Source organism: Equus przewalskii, chromosome 30 (assembly GCF_037783145.1).
Source record: "Equus przewalskii isolate Varuska chromosome 30, EquPr2, whole genome shotgun sequence".
NCBI classification, from domain to species: Eukaryota; Metazoa; Chordata; class Mammalia; order Perissodactyla; family Equidae; genus Equus; species Equus przewalskii.
In genome coordinates this window covers 16,315,039-16,332,672 of record NC_091860.1, presented here as the reverse complement: position 1 = coordinate 16,332,672, position 17,634 = coordinate 16,315,039, and the positions used below count along the sequence as shown (strand labels likewise).

At 41.2% G+C, this 17,634-nt stretch overlaps 1 protein-coding gene across 4 annotated transcripts in view; it reads left to right on the top strand.

The window, feature by feature from the left end:
• Nucleotides 1-295: 295 nt before the first annotated feature.
• Nucleotides 296-17,634, top strand: part of CACNB2 (calcium voltage-gated channel auxiliary subunit beta 2) — a 353,051-nt gene continuing 335,712 nt past the window's right edge. The window contains exons 1-2 of one of the 4 annotated variants that reach the window (XM_070601312.1): nt 296-1,063; nt 9,479-9,571. In XM_070601312.1, the coding sequence (XP_070457413.1) occupies nt 1,028-1,063; nt 9,479-9,571 (129 nt within the window). In that variant the 5' untranslated portion in view covers nt 296-1,027. The remainder of the gene's footprint in view (nt 1,064-9,478; nt 9,572-17,634) is intronic. The other 3 variants (XM_070601310.1, XM_070601313.1, XM_070601309.1) reach the window with 3 other exon arrangements.

Here is a 17,634-nt window from a genome sequence, read left to right as displayed (position 1 = left end):
GAGCAGAGGGAGTGCAGCTCGGCGGCCCAGAGAGGAAGCTCCCGGGCGCGAGGCCTCGCTTTCGTGGCTTTGAAAACTTTCCAGCGCGCGTGCCACGGCGACGCGCAGCGGCTGGGCCGGCGCCCACGCGGCCCGCGCCTCCTGCGGGGAACTTTTCGGCGCTTGGGTTGCCTTGTCACTCTCGCCTGCCGACGCGCCTCCCCCTGGGCTCGCGCTCCGCGAGCTCCCTCCCTCTTGGCGAGGACCTGCCCCGGCGCCGGCGGATCCCATCCCCGCCGCCGCCGCCGCTGCCGCCGCCGCCGCTCCGCGCTCGCCCTGCCCGGCCACGGCCGCACCGCGGAGGGAGCCCCTCTCCCCGGCCACCCGGCCGCGTGCCCGCGCCACCGCCTCCCGGCTCCCCCGCGTCTCGCTTTTCAACATGGCCCGGCCCCGTCCCGCGCCCTGAGAGCCGGCGAGCGCGGCGCCGAGCCCCGGGCGGCCCCCGGAGCGGGGGGCGGGGGAGGGGCGGAGGGGACCCGCCGCGAGGGGCTGGCGGCTAGCTTCGAGCCGACTTTTCGCCAATGGTCCAAAGCGACATGTCCAAGTCGCCTCCCACAGCGGCGGCGGCGGTGGCGCAGGAGATCCAGATGGAGCTGCTGGAGAACGCGGCTCCCGCGGGGGCGCTCGGAGCGGCCGCACAGGTAGCGAGAGCGCAGCGCCTTCTCCTTTCTTTGTGAGCCGCCCGGGCGCCGACCTCCATCTCTCCGGGCGCCTCCTCTCCTAGCATCCCTAGCCTGCCGCTCCCTGCTGCCTGGGTCTCCTCCGCCACCTCCTCCTTCCTCGCCCTTTGCCACCCACTCTCCTCTCCTGGCGCCAGTGACCCTGCCCCTTTTCGCCTTTCCCTGGCTCTTCTCCGGCTTCCATTTTTCTCTGCTTCCGAAAAGCAAGTGGGAAGGGGCGGGGGAGACCTCCCGGTCTTCAGAGGCTGCCCCCGGACTGCTCCGGTCAGCCCTCCTCGCCCCTTTCCGGGAGAGGCACATGGAGAGACATGAACCAGGCGAGTGGACTGGACCTGCTCAAGATCGTGAGTCTGGGTGGGCGGGAGGGGCTCCGTTTCCAGCAGCTCTTGCTCCGACGCCGACCCTTCTGGACGTGCTCTGAGCTGGGGTTGGAGTGGGCGGCATGTGATGGGGTAGGGGTGGGCAGGAGTGGGGGCGCTCTGTCCCAGACTCCCGGGGCCAGCCCCGACCACCTCCCGCACCTGCGGCGTTACACCGCCTTGACAGCTCAGCTCCCCTCGGGGCACTTGCCAAGGTTTGCCTGGATCCCTTGTTCCTTTCTCTTAAGAAATGAGCGAGTTGGGGACGCGAAAGTTTTTTATTGTTTTCATTTCCCCTGAAATGTTAGCCATTTCGGGGAGCTCAAGGACCACCTTTCTCTCTGATGAGTATTAGCGATTTCTGGAAAAATTGCAGTGTGCTGCTGGTTGTGAAATAGGAGATGTCAGGGGTAGGCGTTGGGCAATGGTAAGGTGGCTTTTACGTAAGGCTTTGGCAGGTGCGGTTTGGATTACAGACACCTCCGGGTCTCAGCGGTAAGGAGTCTCTCAACTTTTATCCTAGCAGGGACATGGCTTAAGACTCCCAGCTTTGGGCTGCTTGGCGAGTGATGGGAAGAGCTTAGGGTTACATTTCAAGCATCATTTTGGAGAAATGCCTCTTCTCAGCTTAACGATATTGGCTTGTTGATTTCAAGCCTACATTTGCCAGATTGTAAACTGTGGTGAGATTATGTATACATCATGCTCAAGAGAGAGCATGTTAGAATATTATTTACTGTAGCAATTGGAGCGGGAGTGGGACAAGGTAATAAAGGTTACAGACGTTTTGTTGCCGCTGTTGTTTTGATAGGTGGTGGAAATTGACAGCTCTAGATGTTTCCATACTGTTAAGAACGGCAGTTCCAGTGGCATAAGAGTGGAGCTTCATTTAACTTTCTTTTGCCACTTAAAACATAGAATTCACTTTGATTTGAGATGGAGGAAGAACGTAGAAACTAAGAACTTGTAGAATTAGCAATCCATTTCTTTCGTAGAGGTAAAACAGCTAGATTTTAATCTGCCTTGGGCTGTTTGAATGCAAAGCAGAGAGGGGACAGGTAACTAGCCACCTACATTTTCATTGAGCCTCAGCCAGAGGACCTGAATCCTTACCAACACATGTTACATTTGTTCTAGACTCCAGATTTTATCTAGACACCAGGTTAGAGGAGAGTGAGAAATATGCTCAGAGACCTCGGTTATTCCAGGATGAAGGTCTTGAATACTGATAGAGGAAAGGAATTGTAGATCCTCTTTTCTCTTTGATCTTCCTTCAGGGATTTTTTTTTTAAGTTTTTATTCTTATGATAAAAATAGAGTTCCTGAATTCGTGGAGATCAAAGTTAGGGCTGACAGAAAGCATGACCATTCAGATAAGAGGTCCCCATTTACTTGCTGATTTATGTAGCGAAACGTAAGTCAGCAAATATGTATTAGGCAGCTGCAATGTGGAAATGATTCAGATGTGAGAAGACACAATTTCTGCCTGACATTCCAGTGACTGCAGGTAGGACCAGTGTGTGACAATTGTATAGCATGGAACTACAAGAGAAGTACTGAATCTTATAGGTTTCCAAGGAGTAAAGATCACAAATATTCTATTTGGAGTAATCTGTAAAGACTTTATGGAAGAGGTGGCGCTTGAGAACACATTTGAAGAGGGGTCAGATTTCAACAGAGATGTTCAGAGACATGGTGGAGGGCTATACAGAAAACAAAGTCACAGAAGCTAGGAGTCTTGAAGGATAACATTTATAATCCCCAGTTTGAAAAGAGTGTGGAAGAGTACAGATTGGGCGTAGTTAGGCATGATAAGGCAATTTGAGGCCACACTTGGAAGTTTTGGAACCTGCAGTGTATTGGACAATAGAGAACCGTGGAAGGGGTTCAGTGAAGGAGCCACATGACCACTCCTTCAGAAGATTCACCTGAGTATGTTCTGTAAGATAATCTGTTAAGTCTCAGGAGGCCAGAGGTGAAACTGCCAGAAGGGAGATGGATGTAATAGTTTGGACAAGAGGTAATAAGGCTTAAACTAAAAAGAGAAAATATAATGGATATGACAGGACTGCGCATGAGACATTTCAAAGACTGAATCCATGGGAACTGGCAAGTGATTGCGTAGATACAGGAGAGGGAGCAGTAAGGGAGGAATGGATATTATAAGCAGGTAAGAGGTATAAAGATTCGACTGCGTCAACATCCATCTCCTTGCTTTCTCTGCCTTCCAACGATGAAAGCAGTTTTCCTTGAATTGTGTTCATATCACATCCGTTATTTGAGGGAAACATTGCCTTGTTTATTTTATCTCTAATAAATCATGGCATCATGGCGTGGAGAAAACTTGGCAAAGGCATCTATTCCATCTCTCTGGGCAGGACAGGCCAGCAGTAAAACCGCCTGAGAAAGGAGGCTGTCTGAGGAGCATCCCCCTTTTGTGTGACACTGAATAATAGTAATTCTACTTAGAAATGGAATTTTTATTTGCAAATGGTACCTCTAGGCACTCATTGGTTTTTAAGAATCCTTTCTATTTCGCCTCTGGATTATATGACAAGTTCTATATGAACAAAGCAAAAGAAGTAGATTCATAGACTCTGCTCATTTTCCCTTTTGATGTCAGTAATCCTGCCTAGGGATGGGGCACACTCATACATGCCAACCCTTCCGTCTAGCACACTGGCATAAATAAAATGGATATGTTTCTTACCTGAGAAGTGAGGGGCAATCTAACTGCAAATTCTTGCAAGTTCTGATGTAAGCAAATTGCATCACCTTTTTAGGTAACCTGTTGAACAATTTCAGTGCAAACTGGGACACAGTCTAGCTGCAAAGTCAAGGCCCGAATGTAGGACTCACCTTCGAAGCTCTACACCTGTACTGTTCACTGTAGTCACCACTTGTGGCTTCTGAGCACTTGAAATGTGACTGGTCTGAACTGAGATGTGCTATAAACGTAAAATACCAGATTTCAGAGACTTCATATGAAAGAAGGAACACACAGCATCTCAGTCATTTTGATATTGATTACGTGTTGCAGTGATAGTATTTTGGACATGTTGGGTTAAATAAAATACATTATTACCATTAATTTCACCTCTTGCCTTTTACCTTTTTCATGTGGCTACTAGCAAATTCCAGTTACCTACGTGGCTTATATTATCTGTTTGTCGGACAGCATAAGTCTAAAGGATAGCCCTGGTCATTCTCCGGGGAGTTGACTGGAACCTGTAGGAAGGCTGGGTGGATGAGAAGTAGGTGAAAGGGATTCAGACTAGGATGGCAACAGAAGCGGAAATGGACGAGCAACAAGAGCAGGATCTTAGCACTTTAGGCCTCAGAGAGATTGTAACCGGCACCTCCAGTTACACCTGAAAATGAACAGACAGTAACCAGAGGGCCTGTTTGTTTTGCTCCTAGCAACAGAACCCAGCTGGTTCCACCCCAGCGGAGTTTGCCAGATGCTTTTCAAGCAAGTTGTAGTAATACAGCCCCGTAATGGCAACATCCTGCATCGCTGTAGCACCGACCGAGCTTTATCTAAAAAGAGCAGCAGCCGCTCTCCTGTGGCTCTTGAACCACGTCAATACTGTGTTCCAGAAACATTCTTAGGTCCGAGGTACAGTTTCGTCTTTTGCAGTCACCCAACTTAGTGGTCACCGGTCCTGTGTTTTATGCTGTGCTAACCCCTTCACTCCTAGCCTAGGTCACTTTCCAACAGATTGGTGTTTTTGTTCTGGTGCGTCATGGGAGAAATTTTAAAACGTGCCAATCAGAATTTCTGAGTGTGTTCTAAAACGCGAACTATAACGTCTGACTAGCTGAGTGATTTGTGGTTTAGTTGGTCTTGGAGTTTTCATTTCTTTTCTTTTTGTCTTTCTTTTTATGTAAAGACTTCATCTACCTGTTGCTGTATTTACTCCCTTTGAATTATCCAGTTTGTAGTCTTGGTCTTTTCAAGAAAAGCTGAGCCAAATGTTAACTCTGCTGGGCAGAGGGGGTAGCCCTGTTCAGTTTTGTGACTGTGGGACATGTCTATATCGTACGAGTAGTATATGGGTAACACTTACTTTAACAATGACAGGGAGTTAAAATTAGTGATGACACCACCTTGAGTACCTGGGTCAGTCTTAGAGTTTTCTCCAAGCCTGGCTGGAGGTAGATTGTGAAGAGGCAAGGTTGGTCCCTGCCCTTCGCCTGCCTTCCCTGCCCCCTGCACATCCCCACTAGGTGTTTCTCTGCTTCCTGGCCTCCTCCCTTCTCTGCCTGCCAGACCCCCAGAAGAGCTCTATGTACGCTGCCTCTTGATTCCCTTTTTGTGTAAACTGATCCATTATGGAAAACAGCTCATGTTTCCCTTTTTGTAGGGAGGTAATCCCAGTTACTCTTCTGAAGTGAAGGATCCGACAACCCCGTTCACACTAAGCTATTGGTAAATGAGGTTTCCTGTCTGATTCCTCTCTGGATAGTTTTGGCTTTCTTTGCTTTGGACCATAAGATGAGGAAAGCATCCAGTTCAGAGGGATAAATATCAGTGAATGCTAATTGAGAGGGATGAAACTCATTTCAGGCATCCGCATTACACTCATGGGGAGCAATTTGTAGTTACAACCGTCACCATATCCATCAAGCACAGAAGCAACATCATTCTTAATGCTGTCGCCGGGGCCTGCTGAGCCAACTCCGTGTGCATGGCTGGGCTGACATCCCCAGTTATCTGACAGCTTCTTTAATTAACCCCTACTGTCTACTTCAATCATACAGAAATTAGATTTTAACTACCTGTGGAAATGGGAACATTTATTTGCTGATTTTAAGACCACAGACCAATTTTGAAACTTAGTTCTCAAAGAAGACATTCATTCACGTCAAGCTGGTATTAACATCATGATGAATGTGGGCTATCTTTTTAGCGAGTCGTTTATATATTTGTGGCAATTGCTTAAATCTTTTTTTTTTCTAGTCTCTGAAATCTTAGCTTAGTTGATGTTTTAGGAGAAGGAAAAGAATTTAAATATATGGTTTTCTTTTGTCCTTTTTGCTATGGTGACATAATTTGTTTTTGTTAAGCTGCATGTAACTAATAGGCAATGAGTGGAAATTAGTGACTTTTCGGGACTGTGTTCCAAGAAGAACTTAGGGGTCTTCACATGTCATGGAGAGTATTATGGTTTACACTTTGCACTCTGGCCAAACCTGGGTGGTTTTGATTGTTAACTGCCTCCTATATCAGGTATTCATATGTTTAGCGTTGCTAAAAAATATTTAGAAAAACCATTGGTTGTAAAAGTAGCTGCATTTGAAGTAGCAAATTAAGTAAGAAAACTATACTTCTTTTCCAAATTTAGTCAACTAAATATTTGAATACTTAATCTTTTCTGTCTTTTTCCATTTGGAGGAAGTTTGGCCTTAACTTTTTTTTTTTAATTCCTTCATATGAAACACTCTAGCATTTATTTTCAAGGATTTAGAGTAACTAATAAACAAGTAATCCTAGCAAGATGGACTTAATTTTAAATATGCATTGGATAAAAGGAAACTTCATTTTGTAATGGTGGTATAAATTTTCACAAACATTTTTCAAAGTCCATGAAAATGGACTATTAGCTTTCCAAAAGATGCTTGAATTTTTTTCTTGATCCTGGATATTGTTATAAAAAAACAGCTAGTCATTGAGTAGTCACTTTACACTTAGAAATTTAAAAAGAAGACGATAGGAGAGAAATGACCGCTGAAATTAGTAAAATAGCAGAATAGAGGTGTAATTAAGCATATCTATTTATTTTGGCTTTTAATAAATATGATGTAGAATGAATAGGGATTTGCTATAACATTATTAAGACATAAACAAGTTAATGCTTTGAATAAATCATCCCTCATAAATTTAAGTGACTGAAAGACAATATATTTTTCTCAAAACTATCACCAGTTTGCATGTGATTCAGTGTTCCCTAGCTTTTTAGGGTGCAAATTGTGTCTCAGTACAGTTGAAAATTGTAGTAATGCACTATATATATATTGCATTGGTAGCTAAGTACACCTGAAATAATGTTTATGAACGTATTCCCAGGGGCCTGGAAAAATCAATGTCATTTTTAAATGTGTCTAATTTCTTGCAGAGAACTGAGCTTCCCCTGGGACTGAGTCTCTTAAATATTGTGTGGTTCTCACAGTGCCTATGGTGCAATTGAGAGCAGCCGTGAAAAAGCATACACACCAAAGCAGCTGAATAGTGAAACATACTTATCATTAAAAATCGGAAACCAATGACAGTAATCGAATTTCAGAGAAGCTTTACCCGTTTCAAAATGATACTGGAAGGATATGTGATAATGAGATGAGGTTCTATTTTCTTTGTTCTCAGAGATAATTTATGCTCCTCGTGAAGATACATAGTGTATTTGACATAGATTTGCCCCAATCCCCCCCTAAAGAAACCTGTTAGGCCTTAAAAATGCTTTTGAGGCAATAAGTATTTTTCCATATGGAATAATGTAATCTTTTTTTTTAATTTTATGGAAATTTTCATACTTTATTTTAGCGTTCATAGGCCTTGGAAGATACTTCTGTCCAAACCTTTGCATAATAATTGGAAAAGGAAGATCATTGTTGAAAGAATGTTATTTTTCAACAGTTTACTGAATAATGTTTACATAAGTAAGAAGAATAAGCTGTTAACTGAGGAGAACCTTGGATCATACATTATGAAAGCCCAGCCTAGATTGTCTTGCCTTTTATGAAGTTGAGAGTTAATTAAATGCCATGGAAACACATTTGTATTATATAAATCCCTTAGATACTTGGAAGAGGACAAACATATTTAAGAAAAATTTTTGCTTTAAGATTGTACGGCTCTCGCACTGATTGCAAATTCATCTAAATTACTCATAACACAAATGTTTGTAATGGATTTCAGCTTGCCTAAGTGCTACGTATATTATGGTTTATAAGATAGTTCCATTTTAATGGAAACCATGTGAATATGTAAAATGCAACAAAGTAGCATTTTCAAAACCCAAACATGGTGATTTTGAAAAAGTAAGTTTTGTGAATTCTGATAATCGAATGAAGTCTCTTGGAGAGTAATCACTCTAAACACTTTATGCGCTGTAGCCTGGTTTGTTTCCACTCTTCTCAGCCTAATGTGGGTATCAGTTTTTAAAATATTATTTTGAGCCTTTACCACGTGCTAGGTCTTATACTAAAAGCTATAAATATATTATTGCATTTAATACTTAATACAACCCTGTGAGGTAAGTGTTAATATCCCATTTTAAGAAGGAAAAGACTGATGTTTGGAGAAGTGAAGAAATTTGCTCCAGTTCTGCTGTAGCAGGATTCCAACCTATGTATATGTAACTGTAGAGTACAGTGTTTTCACTTATATTTTAATATTCATTATTTGCAATAACTTTGTGCGTAGAGTTAAACATAGATGGATGCAGAATTTATTCTTAGTGCTCTGAATATAAGCTGTAGATGCAGTAGAAAAATCAAGTTTATTTGTAGATGTTTGTGCTTGGCCCAATCTTATTATTGAAACAAATTCTTGCCTTTAACGTCTTGTTCTGAAATGCTTATTTTATTATTATTATTATTCCATAAAATTTATTTTTCTTGCCTTCTCAGCAAAATCACTAAGTTGTTAAAGAGCAAGATTTTCATACATTACAACAATGGGCCAGGACATTTTACAAAGTATTTTAATTTCGTATAATTCCCTCCCACTTATGTAGCTATATCACCATCCCTCAAAGCAATCTCCAGATGCATCCAGTAATAGGAAGGATGGGCACCACGCTTCATTCATGTTCCGTCTAGACCTACGTATATATAAATTCAAAGGGAATCGGAATTCCTATTCCAGAATGTACTTCAGCCACCGTATGTGGTTCTTGCAAGTACCACTCCAATATATGAGTACCTGTGGCATTACAAATGAAAACATGACAAGACGCAAAAGATGAATGCTCGGTACCACTGGAAAACAATATTTCATTATGCCTGAATCTATTGCATTCATGCTGAGAGGTTTTGACAAGTTACCTGTCTCTCACCCTCTTGCTATCGCCTCAGACCTTCCTGCACCTAAGTGCTTATTTTTAAATGCTTTATCTTTAATTGCTTTTGCCTCTTGACAATAGATATGCTAACAGATAGCAGAACTTGTTTTAATTCACCAGTTACTAAATACTTTGCCTGGAAACCTCTTCTCCCTATAAACTCACTGATTTGAAATAAATATTTGTGATTCCACCAAGAATAACTTGTTAATAATGCTCATATGATGAGAATTCGTTCCTTGTTTTGGTCTTTGACATTTTCTAGAATTAGGCCTAGATTCCTGTGAGAGGGTCTAATAACAATCTCGTTTGTCCTTTTTTTTTTTCTCGTTTGTAGTCATATGGAAAAGGAGCTAGAAGGAAAAACAGATTTAAAGGATCGGATGGGAGCACTTCTTCTGACACTACCTCAAATAGTTTCGTTCGTCAGGTAAGAGAGTTCTTAAATTCACGATTTGGAGAAGTATATTAAAGTGAGTTTAGTTTTTTTTTAAAAAAAGGTGGTTTTACACCATCATCCTTAAGATTTATATGGTTTTATTGTACTTAAACTTTTAGTTGAAGTGAAAATTGTGCTGTTTAGTGTCATAATTAATATATTTAAATTTTAAGTGAGACTGTGTGTAATATTTACACTCTTCCCTGGCAAGTTAGGAAAAACAAGTGTAAAATTCATTATAAAGGATTTCTTCATAGCAGAATGAGTGAAGTCCAGCAGAAATGATTACAGGTTTGGGGGTCTTTTCGGGGGAGGGGACAGGTAGCGGGCATCCATGGCGCCAGCTATGAAGTTGTGATACTGGCGTTCCTCTAGCTTGAGTTTTCGTCTTCTTGCTTTGGGCTTGGATTGTAAAAGAGAAAATTGTCCTTGGTCTTGGAATGGATGAGGCTGCTAAGGTTACATAGGGCATGTGATGTCTTTGGGATATAATTTAAACTGCCTTTGGAGACATAGCCGTCTTTTCAGTTAACGTGTGGTGTATTCCTGCCCAGCAGTTTGGAACTGTCCTCTAAACAGGCACCATCAGGGTCCCTAACGTGTACGCACTCTTGTATATGGTAACAGAAAGGACTGTCAATTAGCAGAGGAAGCAGAGAGGCAGCCACCTCTGAGGATGGTAGGTTCCGTGTAGAGACTAAAGTCTCATCAGAGGTCGGTGGGTGTGTATCTTCACCTGACACTTCTCAGTGGAGAGGAAATTTGGGAGGAAAGTGCTAGATAGAAAAAACCTGCTTTCCTGGCTGAAGGGCTCCCGCTTTCTGCTCGGTGCGCTTGTAAATAATCTTGTCAGTGACAGCTCGCTCTTCAAAACATTGGTTGTCCACTGGAAAAGCTGCTCCATTTCTTTTGGAAGGAAAGCCATTTTTCCCCACTCCTTCTTGTATCCCTTCTCCCGAGTCACTCTCCTACAGTTAGTTAGCAACCAGTTGAGCTTAAACTTATTCACCTGTTGCATCAGTGGGGTTTTTGTTCTTGGCTGGTTGGTGCCTCCTCACACTTTCCTGATAGAAAGGATGATCCTTCTCCAGCCATCAGTTCCCTCCTTACAACATCAAGCGCTCTGAGTAACTTGTGACAACTGGAAACATTTTGGTTCTGGTCGATGCCAATTGGGAATTGTTTTGGTTGCAGGAAGTTAGAAAAAGAGAACTGGTTAAGGAGGAGTGGAGCTTTTTTGCTAAAAAATATTTGGAAAGAAAAAGAAAGATGAAGCCAAGTGAGGCCCAGCACTGGAGCAATGTTCTAATGGTGTCAGAGGTGCTGAAGGTGTGCGTTTGGCCTGATGCTGGTGTGGGCAGAATTCAGGTCCAGAGTATGAGTGAAGGGCCCTGAGAAATGGTAACTTGGCTTGGGTGCGTCAGTTAAAGGAAAGTTACCCAAGGCCTTTTCCATTTCAAGCATCCATATTTATTCTGCCTGTGGGACAAGGAGATCGAACCTGGGGAGCTAGGGCTCCCCAACTCTGAGTCATCATCTCGGGGCTGAACATTGGAGCACCTGAAGCAGAAACAAAACAGGTTCTTAGAACTCATAATAGCTGCAGCAAAGCCATGCAAAATGACAAGCAGCTTGTCGAAATTGCACGGAAAGAAAAACTGACATGTTTCAAGTGAGCAAGATATTGTGAATAGAAATAAATAGGATAGAGCCCATTCTGTTCATTTTAGTTCTGTAAAAATGTCATTTAAAGGCAGTCGCTGGACCCTATTTTCCAGTTGTCTCTTTGGCTGTGAATTCTCTCCTTTCATGGAGTTTTGAGAACTTAATTCATCAGACTGGGAGAGATTCCCACACCGTGGTGTAATTAACTGGAGTTTGTTTTTTTTTCCTGATAACTTTCTTTTGACTTTGTGTTCTTGGTGATGTATGTGAAATTCTATGCTTGAAACACAGTTATAAATGGATAAAGAGAGCTGGTAAACTACTTAATGCAAATTTAGATATATATTGCCAAAACAGATGTGAACATGTAAGAAGTCGAAAAAAATCTATCCTAAAGGCCCATCTTGAAATAAAGGCCCATCTCCTTGAATTGCAGTAGAATGAGGTGCTTGCTGTGGCTTGGATTGGGGTCAATAATTACACAGACATCAGAACCTGAGGGGCCCGCTTGTTTCTGTCAGAGAAGGAAAACCTGTGTCTTTGGCAAGAATGCTGAGTTAAAAACTGCATTTTTCCTTTGGTAATTTAATCTCTATTCTGTTAAAACTGCGTTCATATTTTGCTACCATTTGAGAATAAGCAAAAGCCACCATGATGTAGCTAAATATTTAATAGAAATGGTTTCGTCGAGTATTTGCAGAAACGCATGGTAGATAGTAACAATAAGAATACGTTAAATTAGATGATTTGAAGCAATCTCTTTTAAATGTTTTCTTTTTATCATAAATCGATGTTTTCTTAAGCAAGTGACTTGCATCGGTATACATTACTTGTCTGTGGCTAGGGCACATGGATAATTGGTATCAGAAAGGTGTTCGTTCAACATAACTAGGCTCTATGTAAAAATATCTTACAATCAGATTCTATTCCTGCCCTTGAATTAAAAATAATTTCCATACAATTGTGAAAACCTTAGAATTACATTTTTACAAATAATCTGTTACTTATAAAGACTGTCAAAACTATTTGGGAAACACTACATACGTTTAGGTAGTCTTCATAATAATGAGATTTAAAAGTTTTAGAGATTGAAAATGTGAAAATTTTACATAAAGAAAAAGAATTAAAAGCTTTTTTTTTTAGTAAATGAGAGAACGTCATAGAGTTTGATATGGACTGAATTGTGTCTCCTGAAAATTCATATGTTGAAGCCTTAACCCACAATGGAGGTGGGTCTTTACAGAGACAATTAAGGTTCAATGAGGCCCTAAGAGTGGGGTCCTAGTCCCGTGGGACTTGGTGTTCTTATGAGGAAGAGACACCAAGAATGTGCACGCACAGAGAAACGGCCGTGTGAGGACATAGTGAGAAGACGGCTATCTACAAGCCGAGGAGAGAGACCTCACCAGAAACCGTCGCTGCCAGCCTCCAGAACTGTGAGAAAATAAGTTTCTGTTGTTTAAGCCCCTGATCTGTAGTCTTCTGTTATGACAGCTCTAGCCGACTAATACAGAAATATATACAATTGGGCTTGGAAGTAGGCCTGTTTTTTTTCGCTTTAAAAATAAATATATTGGCGTGTAGCATATATGCTGAAAAAGGCACAAATCTTAAGTGTTCAGTCTGATAAGATTTCACAAGGGAAACACACCTATGTAACGACCACCCAGGGCAAGAAATGGGCATTACCAGCAACTTAGATGCCTCCTTTTGCCCCTTCTCAGTCATTATTTCCTCTTTTCTTGCTAAAAGTAACCACTATCCTTTCTTCTGATACCATAGATTCATTCCGTCTGTTTTTGGAGTTTTATAGAAATGGAATCATTTTGTGTCTGAATTCTTTCACTCGACCTTATGATTCTTATATTTATCCGTGTAGTATGTTTCAGTAACTGGTTAATTTTCTTTACTGTACAGCCTTCCATTGTACAAATATACCAGAATCAATTTATCCGCTTGACTGTTGCAAGACGTTGGGTTGTTTTCAGTCAGGGTTATTGAGAGTAATGCTAAGATACACATTCCTCTTTGTACCTTTGGTATACTTAGGTATGCACTGGGTTTTTTTTTTCCCCCTGAGGAAGATTCACCCTGAGCTAACATCTGTGCCAATCTTCCTCTATATTTTACTATGTGGGCTGCCAGCACAATATGGCCAGTGACAGAACAGTGTAGATCCCTGCCTGGAAACTGAACGTGGGCTGTGGAAGCGGAGTGTGCTGAACTTAACAACTAGGCCACTGGGGCTAGCCCTGTATGTATGCATTTTTGTTCAATGAGTCGAGTGGAATGCCGGGTCAGCTGGTTGCATATGTTCAACTTAAGTAAACACTGCAAAACAGTTTTCCAAAGTGGTTGAGTCAGTTTGCACTCCCATAAGCAGTGGATAACAGTTTCTTTTGCGTCATATGCTTGCCAACACTTGGCATTGTCAATGTTTTTTGTTTTAGTCATTCTTTTTTTTTTTTTAAAGATTTTGTTTTTTTCCTTTTTCTCCCCAAAGCCCCCAGTACATAGTTGCGTATTTTTAGTTGTGGATCCTTCTGGTTGTAGCATGTGGGACGCTGCCTCAGCATGGCTTGATGAGCGGTGCCATGTCCACGCCCAAGATCCGAACCTGCGAAACCCTGGGCCACCAAAGTGGAGCACGTGAACTTAACCACTCGGCCACGGGGTCAGTTCCTGTTTTAGTCATTCTTATGACAGTGTAGTGGTAGCTCATTGTGGTATTAATTTCCATTCCCTGATACCTGTGGATGGAACTAGGGAGTATCGTGAGGTATATATGTGTGTATATATATATATATATATATTTAGAATCTGAAAGAGATTATGTTATGAAAGAGGTTATATTATTTTATCGTTGTTTGTGGTAAACATCCCATTAACACTGGTAATTAGGTCTGTGACAATTTGATGAAAATCATATCGTAGCTATTTGCTGGAATATGTTGAAACATGTTGGAATACCTTAGCACATGAGCATGAAGAGAAGCTACAAAGTCAAAGGGTAGACGGCATTTACCCATGGTTTAATTTTTTCCAAGCTTTTAGTTGTATATTTTTAGCCATCATTTGTTTGTGATGCTCCAACTAAACTTATTTTTTAATAAAAATTATTAGTCTTAAGGAAAAATTGCTGCTAATTATTTCTGCTTTAGGCCCTGAAGCAGAATAACAGCTCCCATGAAGAAATTTTTGCATTGCTAGATGAAGCTTCCATTTTGTTAACTAGTTCACCATGAGTTAATTAACCAGTCTTCTGGTCCTTCACATCGTCAATCTAAAGTCAGTGATATTTCAGAGATGGGGGTTGGAGGATGACTTCCCTCATGAGCTTAGTTAGCATGATGCTGGAGTCGGGGGAGTGGCTGAGTCCTGCTCAGTGTTGCAATGTGGCCACTTCCACAGGGGTTATCGGTTGCGTGTGGCAGATATTAGTGGGGCTTCCCATGGGCTGTGGGAAACGAGGTTGCTGTTGGTTCTGCTCTATATAAGCTTGTTGTAAGTGGTGGCCTAGCTCAGCTTGTATATCAAACATTTCACACTCAGAACTCATTCCTTCTTGAAATTTCCTAACACAATAATCGGAAGGAAAGTTAATTGTGGTTTATCTGTTTGTTTTTTAAGTCTCATTCCCATACGTTGCAGTTAAAATGTTACTGGAATGCAAAATATGTTCACTCTATACTGAACTTATTATTTCCATAGTTGGCTTTTACGTAAATTGTGATGTTAGGAGATTTATTTAAAATCGTTTTCCTCAAGAAGCAGGGTGGTGGTTAAGTATTGGGACTCTGAGGCCAGGCTCCCTGAGTCTGAATTCTGCCTCTGCCATTTATTGGTTGGCCTTTGGACAAGTGGCTTAATCTTTGTGCGCTCCAGCACTTTCATCTGGGAAATAGTCACAACCTTGAATGTTAGTTGTAAGGATTACATGAGTTAAAACTTATAAATTGCTTGAACTGTGCCTGGTTTCTAGGAAGTACAATTTAAGAGTTTATCATTAGTCCTTATAAATATTATTGCCTATTTAGAACATTAGTTAAAATCTAAATAAGAAAAAGACCATGGCAGAGGAAATAATAATAGTTAATGTTTATTGAGTAGATACTGCATATTCTATCTGTAGCCCCATTTTACAGGTGAGAAAATTGAGGAACAGAGAGGTGAAGTAGCTTGTCCACAGTCACTTTACGAGGTTGGAGTCAGAATTTGAATCTAGGAGGCTGACTCCAGATTCCTGCTTTCATTGGTTATGCTGCACTCCCTTGTAACGAAGGCCGAGAATAAAGGGAAATCAGTTACAAGTGTTTAAGTCTTTCCACTGAGGATGACTTGGGGAAAGATTCCTACAGGCCTTTTTAGGGTGAACGCATACAAAGTCAGTTGTCTTTTAACTTTCTTATGGGAAGATGTGGATATCTTCAGCATTGTAAATTTTCCCTAGCATCATGATTATAAAAGAAAAAAAAAAGCATCATTCCCTTACTTCTTTCATCTAAAGTTATCCAGATTCCCACTTTGTATCACCATTTCAGCATACTTTGCTACTTTTGTCGGCAATGAGAAGTAAAGACTTAGAATCCAAAGATTTCTTTTCCTTCTATTTTTCCTTCCTATTTCTTCCTTCTTCCTGCAAAAGTCAAAGAAACACGTACTTTTTTGAATGCTGAAAGTCCTTTTTTTCTTTCTTTCTTTTCTTTTTTTTAAAATAAACTTGGAAGTGAACTCAAGTCTGAATCACCTACAGCATCATGCTGGTCAGTTTTGAGGTCTGGTTGAGGCTGATGTAGGCCACTGAGTCATTCTAATTGTGAATCTGGGTAAAGTTAGCTGCGTAGATGGCACCTGGCTTTACATTAGGCCTCTTTAGAAGTGGTTTTCCAGTTCATTAGGGCCTTTGCTTGGTAAATAGGCATTTTAACTTTAATTTATTAAGATGCAGACAGTGTTAAACATGACTTCTAGGCCCTGTAATTAGAATTAATGAAGATTATTGTTCACATAGTTTATATACTAAAAGGTGTTTAATACATAAAGCTGTGGTTATGTTGGATTTATTATTAAGATAATTAAGATATCCAGGCTGTCTTCGATTGTAGTATAAACTCTTTGTACTTTTCAGCTCTGTGTTGTGAACAGATGCATCAATAAGAGAACTTCATTTATCGTAATAATAAACCTGGAAAAGCTACCATTCTTTAAATCTGCTGCATTTAGTTCCTTGCATTAATTTATAGTCTATTAAGATAATTAAGTTTTCATATAATTTAGCTCTTTCTTCCCAAATTTAGCAAAACAAGAAAAAAAGAATCCATCAGGTTTGCTGTCAAAAAAGAGGAGAGAAGAAAGAGAAGGAGCGAAGGAGAAGAACGAGTAGTTTATTTTAGCACCAGAACCTAGGCTAGTAAATTAATTTACTGGAAGAAAAATAGGCAGATAGGAGTAACCGGGCTGCCTGGCATTGAAGGATAGAACATTTGTGCTGTTCTTTTCAAGAGATTGCGCAAGAACTGCTAACTGTATAAATTCTTTGATACTGCCAAGGTCAGGGAAAACTATGTACGTCTGCAAATAAGTACTTGGTCATCAAAGTTAAAGCAGCTTGTGGGGGGTGGAGAGGGCAGTGTTAGTAACTGCTTATTCAGCCTGAAGTTGGTTCTCTTCTCTTCATTTCTTTGCCCTTCTCTGCTCTTCTCTTCTTTCTCTCTCCCTCTCTCTCTCACTGATTTTTGTTTTTCTTTTTTTTTATTTCTTCATTCTCTTAAAGACATGTGTTCTTCCTGGCTGCATTTTTGTACCTGGCAGTATTCCTAAGATGAACAGCAAATGCTAAGAGGGTGACTGCCAGTTTGCTTTATTTTGATAATTCCACGGCATGGCAACATTCATTCAGAGTCCACTGCATCTGAGCTCTACTATATGCTCTGCTGGAATGGCCAGGACTCACACACTGTTTCCACTGATCATTTTTCTAGGTCACCCTGTTGTACCAACTGGTGTCCTTTATGTAGGATGTTGAGCCTTAGGAATCAACAACTCTTTTTGGAATTTTCAAGTGCCACTATTCTTTGGGATTCATGGGGAAGAACTCTGCAATTGCTCTGCGATTTTGCTCACCAACATATGTTGTGGTTGCAACGAAATAATCCTGTAGCTTCCAAGGCCTTCCAGAATACAAATCAGGATGACAAAATGGAACGAACCAAATATTTAACAGAAGGTTGCATGACACTTTCAGAACATGGTATTCTAAACAAATTCCATCATCTTCCAGTACCATGTTCTTGGTGCTGCTTTTTTGGACCTTTTATTAGTTCAGATTGGCTTTAAATATGAATGATTAATCACAGAGACACACAGTCTATTTTTTAGTTTTGTTTTGC